Raw genomic sequence first — 8,260 nt, 5'->3', positions numbered from 1 at the left:
GTCGACACAGTCAAAGGCTTTTGCATCGTCAATGAAGCAGAAGTAGATGTCTTTCTGGAACTCTCTAGCTTTCTCCATAATCCAGCGCATGTTTGCAATTTGGTCTCTGGTTCCTCTGCCTCTTCTAAATCCAGCTTGCACTTCTGGGAGTTCTCGATCCACATACTGCTTGAGCCTTCCCTTTGCCACGGCAAGGCAGTGATCCATGAAGGGGGTTCCTCGCAATATTGACTTGATAAAATGCTTATGACCCTGAGAGGTAGTGCCTGGCCCATGGTCACTCAGTGAGCTTCATGGCCTGCTGTGGATTTGGACCCTGGTCTGCCCAGTCTTCGTTCAACACTCTTGCCACTACCTGTCAGAGGAACTGGCAAAAAGCCACAGGAAAAGATTTTGCAAGGATACAACAGTCTCTCAATCTGTGCACTTTTGCCCATGCTAGACCCCAGCAATGCTTATGCAGCTGCAGTAAAAGAGCCAGGATGCTTCCTTGGATGTTTGAGCATGGGCCATACTGGAGATCTAACTCCTTTTTGTGTCTCTCCTCCTGCTGTAGGTCCGAGGGCGGCTTCCAAAGAAGCTACTGGGTAAGTTTGTTTTACTTAAAGTCTTTGGAAAAGAGGTGGACAATATTGACGCTGCTTCTGTGCAGTCGCTTTGACTGTGAGCCCGATCGAGATGCACAACAGTGCACTGTCGCCTTGGGCAAACGAGAAGCTATGGAGGGATCATGCTACTTTTTGTTCTTTTCAAAGTTTGCACTTCAAGACTTTTATTTTTTTTAAAAATCCCCTTTGCAAATTCGAGAAGTTTCCCCATGTTGTGCCTCAGCATTTGACGCTGCTTCTGTGCAGCCTCACCAGTGCACTGTGCTCACTAGAAAGACTCCCTTAAAAATCCATTCTTTGCCAAACTCATTTTGGCACCAATGCTCTCCCTGATAACAACAACAACAACAACAACAACAACAATTTATTATTTATACCCCGCCCATCTGGCTGGGCTACCCCAGCCACTCTGGGCGGCTTCCAACAAAATATGAAAATACAGTAATCCATCAAATATTAAAAGCTTCCTTAAACAGGGCTGCCTTCAGATGTCTTCTAAAAGTCTGGTAGTTGTTGTTCTCTTGGACATCTGGTGGGAGGGTGTTCCACAGGGCAGGTGCCACCACCGAGAAGGCCCTCTGCCTGGTTCCCTGTAACTTGGCTTCTCGCAGCGAGGGAACCACCAGAAGGCCCTTGGAGATGGACCCAGGTGTCCGGGCAGAACAATGGGGGTGGAGACGCTCCTTCAGGTATACTGGACCAAGACCGTTTAGGGCTTTAAAGGTCAGCATCAACACTTTGAATTGTGCTCAGAAACGTACTGGGAGCCAATGTAGGTCTTTCAAGACCGGCGTTATGTGGTCTCGGCAGCCACTGCCAGTCACCAGTCTAGCTGCCGCGTTCTGGATTAATTGCAGTTTCCGAGTCACCTTCAAAGGTAGCCCTATGTAGAGCACGTGGCAGTAGTCCAAGCGGGAGATAACTAGAGCATGCACCACTCTGGCGAGACAGTCTGCAGGCAGGGAGGGTCTCATCCTGCGTACCAGATGGAGCTGGTAAACAGCTGCCCTGGACACAGAATTGACCTGCGCCTCCGTGGACAGCTGAAGGAGAAAAATAATCATTTCCTTAATAACAATTTAAATAGCGTATTTAACTAAAACAATAAGATTATAGCATATGTATCCATGTTTGTTAACTGATGTGGTTAAACGTGGGGTTTTTTTGTTAAAGGTAAAGGTCAAGGTACCCCTGCCCGTACGGGCCAGTCTTGACAGACTCTGGGGTTGTGCGCCCATCTCACTCAAGAGGCCGGGGGCCAGCGCTGTCCGGAGACACTTCCGGGTCACGTGGCCAGCGTGACAAAGCTGCATCTGGCGAGCCAGCGCAGCACACGGAACGCCGTTTACCTTCCCGCTGGTAAGCGGTCCCTATTTATCTACTTGCACCTGGGGGTGCTTTCGAACTGCTAGGTTGGCAGGCGCTGGGACCGAGCAGCGGGAGCGCACCCCGCCGCGGGGATTCGAACCGCCGACCTTTCGATCGGCAAGCCCTAGGCACTGAGGCTTTTACCCACAGCGCCACCCGCGTCCCACCTGCATTTTTTTTGTTAAAAAACCCCAAAAAAACTAGACTGAGTTTTAGCACACATGAAAGACTTAAAACAAATACTTCTTTCCTGATGAATAGCCTTTGGACTATAATGTAACTTAAATAGAAAACTATCTTTGGAAAGATCTTTCCTCCAAAAGCATTTTATTTTAAAAATCCAATTTAAATAAAAACCAGATTTTTTAATTATTCTTTTTAAATCATTGATTTTTATCCACCCTGTTGGGTGTACACACTGAATGTGTCATACCTGGAAAATACCTCTTGCAAGAGCAGCCATAGGAGGTGCGCTCTAGTAGAGGCAACTCCAATGAATTTCATTTAAGATTTCCCATCGTCCTCAGCTTGGCTATGTGCCCTGGTTCTTCTTGAAGAAGAGACATTCATCATGAGTTCTTCCCTTCTCCTTATCAGACTCTTGTATAAAGAGGACTGTCAAGGTAGGGAAAGATGCTCCACCTCGTAATAATCCTAATTCTTTTAGCTAATCTCTTGGCTGAAAGATAGAAAACTAATCGTTGTGTGCCTGCTTCTTAGCCTAATCCTGTTTCTTCCCACGCGAATGCAGTTCTATAGAGTAACACGAAAGACACCCTAACTCAGGCTTCCTCAACCTCGGCCCGTCCGATGTTTTGAGACTACAATTCCCATCCTCCCTGACCACTGGTCCTGCTGGCTAGGGATCATGGGAGTTGTAGGCCAAAAACATCTGGAGGGCCGAGGTTGAGGAAGCCTGCCCTAACTCCTCAAGATGTTGAACTTGCTCCAGCTTCGGAGTGCCTGCTATAAAAGAGAGAACTCTAAGAAAGTCACGGTGCTCCAAAGCGTCACCAGTTGCATCAAGTTGCTTTAGAGAGAGCATTCATGATCATCCTTATCACATTACAGAATTGCTTGGCGACTAAGCAGGGAGCAGCACACGGAGATAAGGGGGGAAGCAAGTACTCTGCAGCCTGTGCCTCTCCCATCCCTGTGCATCATGAGTTCAACAAGTACAGAATGTAATGCAACCCAGCACAGCAACAGCAAGAGGGGCAGCCGCAACACCTCCGCAAGACCTCCTCATACTCTGGACAAGATGATGGTGGGAACTGCTTCTGAACCCTGTATCCCCTCCTCCGCCGCCTCCGCCTCCCTGCCACACAGCCTTAATGATAGAAGTATGGATGTGGAAGTAGTTGACCTCACTTGCGAAACTTCAGAACCTCTAGTTGTTGATCTTACGCAAGACGATTCTCTTGTGCTTGTTGGAGAGAGTGGGCAGCAGCCCGATAGAGAGTTCAGACCTCAACCATTGTCTGACAGCCTCGTATTTAGTGGTGGTGGTGGTGATGATAGCAGACACACACAGAGTGGTGCTCTTGCCACTAGAAAGCTCCCCAGAGAAGTGGGAAGGAGGGAATTTGCAAGATCCTCAGGCACTTTGAGTTGTGGAATTTGCATAGACAGCTTTGCAGAGATTGTGCAAAGCGGACGGCTTATAGTGTCAACAACATGTGACCACATCTTCTGTAGTCAGTGCCTCAGCAATTTTCTTAGGTATGCTAACTTTTGCCCAATTTGTAGGAGGCATCTCACTCCAAAGGAGTATCATCCAATTTATATGTGAAGACATGGGTGTTCCTGAACACAGTCTAATGTGGCCTTCATAAACATGAGTGAACTCCAAAGAACACACCAAGTACAGTATATATGACTTCAATATGACAGTTAGCAATTTCACTTTTTCCCAGTTGGCCTCCTTATAGTCCAGTTGTACTGTTTCAGCTTCGTTTTGCTTTAAGGTTTTTGCAGCTCACATTTTTTGAGGTCTGTAGACGTTTGAAGAACAGCTTGGAGGATATGTCTGCTGCTGCCACATTGCTTTGTGCCGATATCTCACTTCTGTTCTAGTTCTGTTGCTGCTTTGAGAAAAGACTGATGTCGAGTGAACTCATCTATTCAAGACTAGGCTAGTCATAGTCATCTATGATAATACAACCTGCAGCTTCTTTTTGCAATTTGCCTTGTAAAAAACCAAAGCCAACCACTCACCGGTGGAAGTCTGTTCCACATCTACCGGTACTTGTTTTCTAGTGGCAAACCCCTCTTTCTGTTGATGTAGCCCTAATAAAGACCAAGGTTTATACAACACTGTGGCTCATTTCTAACGTTGCATGCATGAATGGTTTATTACAAAGAACTCCTGGTGGTCCGAGTCTTCTCTTGAAGAGAATACAGCCATCATGTTAGATCTGAGCAGCTTTCCCTGTCCAGGCATATGCTTAAGGAGCAATTCATAGTGGAGTCCGTACCAAGGTTGCCACATGGGGCAGAATCCAATGGAGATGAGCTAAGCCATTTATGTGAAACACTCCTCAAATGGCTGGAAGAGGATAAAGTAATTCTCTGCTTCTCATAAACGCTTTGCTGTGGGGAAGCTGCACCCATAGGGCCATGTTTCAAGCAGCAAGCATGTAAGACTTGAACCTCGCATGATGAAGTCAACTTGAGTTGCGGTGACTCCCTTTCTCAGCCCTGTCACGTAGTCATAGTGGAACTATGAATGGCTTGACCTGTTGAACTTTGGGATGCTGCTGTACTAATAGGTCCCTCACCCGTGACAGCTTGGAGGGCCAGTGTTACGCTTCCAGTTCAGCACTGGATTGAACACCTTTTTCAAAAGGGAGGCTTCCTTAGTCTCCCCGCAGCCTGCTGCAGGGGCCTAGCTGCACACACCCCATAGTAGACTTGCACATAGCCTGGCAATCATGTGGCATGGTTAGGACTTCCACAGATGGCATTGTCTCCGTGAACATGGGCTGTGGGGATTAAATCCTCTGTGCAAATGCGTCTGGTGTTACCAGAACCTATATGCACCCCCAGCTTTCGAGGGGAGCTTAAGACAGAGTGCTCAAGGGAAGGTCATTTCCATTCATCCCTACCATCACCGTTTCTGTTCTGTTTGCACAGACACTCTTACTGAAGAACAAATGACACTTTGCCCAGGGAGGGACCTTGGTAATATGGTGCCCTCCTGGTGCCTTCCCAAAGCCAGGCAGGGGAGGGGTCAGGCTTGGGGAAGGATGCACAAGGCTCTGGTGGGGTCCTAGAGCCCTCTCATCTCATTGCCAAAGCTGGGAGAGCGCTAACTAGGCTTGGGGAAGGAGGCAGGAAGGCTCCCTTCTGGCCCCCACATCCTGTGCAGGGGAAGAGCTTCACTGCCCTAAATCCACCTCTGCTTTGCCTCGTGTTTCAGTCACCATGAAGGCATTTTACCCATTGGAGAAAGTTGCACAATGTATTTTGGAGGTCACTTCTTTGAGTCGTGATGGGAAAAACTGAATTCCTGTGCAGAATCCTTAATGCGCACCAAACTGGAGGGGTACAGCAAGCACTACTGTTGGACGATGCTGTATGGAACCTAACACTTCACCAGTCTAGTCGTTGCATAAAAGTTCTAGCAAAACTATGTGTTCGGGTGCCTCGACCCTTACACAGTTTCCTGAATCCTTGCAGTGATAGGTTTTTTTTGGGGGGTGGGGGTGAGTTGTCTGGTGGCAGATGAAAAACGGCACCCAAGTTTACAAAATGCAGTAACCAAAACTACATCTGCATAATGGACTGTTCTTGACGGTAGGCAGCAATTGCCATGTGATACTATGACAAGGATAGGAGAATATTTAGCAAGTGAGTCAGAGCTTACAGTTGCCATATTCAGATGGGTTATTACATGCTCTTGTTTGACTTGAGACTGGACACCTCCCCCACAGGACACTACACTATTACTTTTGTGGTACATAAATAAAGCCATAGTAAAGGTAAAGGTACCCCTGCCCGTACGGGCCAGTCTTGACAGACTCTGGGGTTGTGCGCCCATCTCACTCAAGAGGCCGGGGGCCAGCGCTGTCCGCAGACACTTCCGGGTCACGTGGCCAGCGTGACAAGCTGCATCTGGCGAGCCAGCGCAGCACACGGAAACATCGTTTACCTTCCCGCCAGTAAGCGGTCCCTATTTATCCACTTGCACCCGGGGGTGCTTTCGAACTGCTAGGTTGGCAGGCGCTGGGACCGAGCAGTGGGAGCGCACCCCGCCGCGGGGATTCGAACCGCCGACCTTTCGATCGGCAAGCCCTAGGCGCTGAGGCTTTTACCCACAGCGCCACCCGCGTCCCTTAATAAAGCCATAGGCTATGCAAATAACAGATGGAATAATTGGCAGAATTCTCTGCTAGGTTTTGTGACCTCTGCCATTTCTCAAGGACAGGGTCACAGACATCTGAACACAATTTACCTGCATTTAATAAGAAATGAGTTCTTAAAGGACTGTCAGCGTTTATTTGTGGTTTTCCTTTGGTGATGTAGATATAATTCATGTTTGTGAGGTGCCCCCTCCCTTTTTACGTGCTCCTGGCTCCTAGTCAAGTAACCAGTTCATGTTCTGTAATTCACACAGAAATCTTCAGCACCACAGGGCAGGTGTATCTGGTACTGAACACTTTTTGCCTGAACAGATTTCAGAAAAACACAACAGCTCTTGGTATTCAACGTTACCTGTTGAGTTACTCTACTCTGAATGCCCTTGCTTAGTTAATCGAGTCCACTTTTCTGCATCAACAAAACACACTTTGCATCTTAAACAAAACTCCCATCAGGATTGCAGTAGGAACCAGTTTTGAAAGGGGGACCCAAACCCAGTGGGTCTACTTTTGCTTGCGGCAGAAGACGTTGCTGAACTCCCTTAATCATGGTGAGTGCAAGGGTGTTGTAATCTAAATCCTTCGAAGACAGAGGTCCTATAGCTGGGTTGGGATGGCATGGGGATGAGGGACCAACTCCCTTCTCTTGCGGGGGCCCAATTAGTGCCATTGCCTTCCGTTAAGAGTTTGGGTGTAATCCTTGATGCCTCCCTTTCCATGGAGGCGCAGGTTACAGCAACAGCCAAGGTGACATTTTTCCACCTTCGCCGCATCAAGCAGTTGGTCCCTTACCTTTCCTGCCCCGACCTGGCCACAGTGATCCATGCGACGGTCACCTCCAGGCTTGACTACTGTAATTTGCTCTACATGGGGCTGCCCTTGAAGTTGTCCCAGAAACTCCAGCGGGTGCAGAATGCTGCAGTGAGGCTCCTCACGGGGTCTCTGCCATGGGAGCATATTCACCCAGTGCTTTTCTAGCTGCACTGGCTCCCGGTGGAGTACAGGGTCAGATTTAAGGTGCTGGTTTTGACCTTTAAAGCCCTTCACGGCTTAAGACCTACAGGACCGCCTCTCCCGGTATGCCCCACGGAGGACCTTAAGGTCCATAAATAGCAACACCCTAGTGGCTCCGGCTTGGTGGAACGCTCTGTCTCATGAGACCAGGGCCCTGCGGGATCTGATTTCTTTCCGCAGGGCCTGTAAGACAGAGTTGTTCCGCCTGGCCTTTGGCTTGGAGACAGTTTGATTCCCTCCCCCTCTTTCTTTTTCCTTTCTCCTCCTGTGATGAGGCTGCATTTTAATGTTTCAATATTTTAATGCTGTATTTTAATTTTGTTTTTAAGTTGTATTCATTCAACTTGTTTTAATTATTGCTTGTTAGCCGCCCTAAGCCTGCCCTTGGCTTGGGAGGGCGGGGTATAAATAAAAATTATTATTAATTATTATTATTATTGTCTGGGCACAGGTATCCTTGTAATCCTGGTTTCGGCGCTCAAAGTCTTCCACGTGGGCATCAAGGTGGGAATTGACCATGCAGAAGCTGGTATTGTTGCAGACAAGCCTCACGGCCACACACCCCTTGTTACCCTGCAGGGGCGGAGCAAAGATGGCTGTTAGTGAGCAAGCAGGAAAGAGGGGGGAACTGGTTGGCAGATAGACAGACAGAAAGATCGACGTCGGGAATTCCGCTGTCAGGGTCTACTCCCCATCTTCCCCATGATGCCTGTGCCCACTGTCTCCCTCATCGCTTCCTTGATGCGGCTGAGCTGGTCCTTCCTGACAAAGATGAGCAACATCATTCCGACTAGACGCACCAGCTGCACCTAGAAGATGCAAGGTACTGGGATGTCTACCAGCTCTGTTCATTGCTTGCTGTCCTGGGCCGGCTGGATGCAGATAGGAGTGGCAGGGGGCCCCAACTGG

The 8,260-nt window shown here is 48.5% G+C and overlaps 1 protein-coding gene across 1 annotated transcript; it reads left to right on the top strand.

Moving 5' to 3' along the window:
- Positions 1-3,065: 3,065 nt before the first annotated feature.
- Positions 3,066-4,008, top strand: LOC128406056 (E3 ubiquitin-protein ligase RNF4-like). Its single transcript, XM_053373099.1, has one exon. The coding sequence runs from the start codon at positions 3,139-3,141 to the stop codon at positions 3,766-3,768; it is 630 nt and encodes a 209-aa protein (XP_053229074.1). The 5' UTR covers positions 3,066-3,138; the 3' UTR covers positions 3,769-4,008.
- Positions 4,009-8,260: the final 4,252 nt, after the last annotated feature.

The sequence above is a fragment of the Podarcis raffonei genome, chromosome W (assembly GCF_027172205.1).
Source record: "Podarcis raffonei isolate rPodRaf1 chromosome W, rPodRaf1.pri, whole genome shotgun sequence".
NCBI classification, from domain to species: domain Eukaryota; kingdom Metazoa; phylum Chordata; class Lepidosauria; order Squamata; family Lacertidae; genus Podarcis; species Podarcis raffonei.
This window is presented reverse-complemented; position numbering and strand designations above follow the sequence as displayed.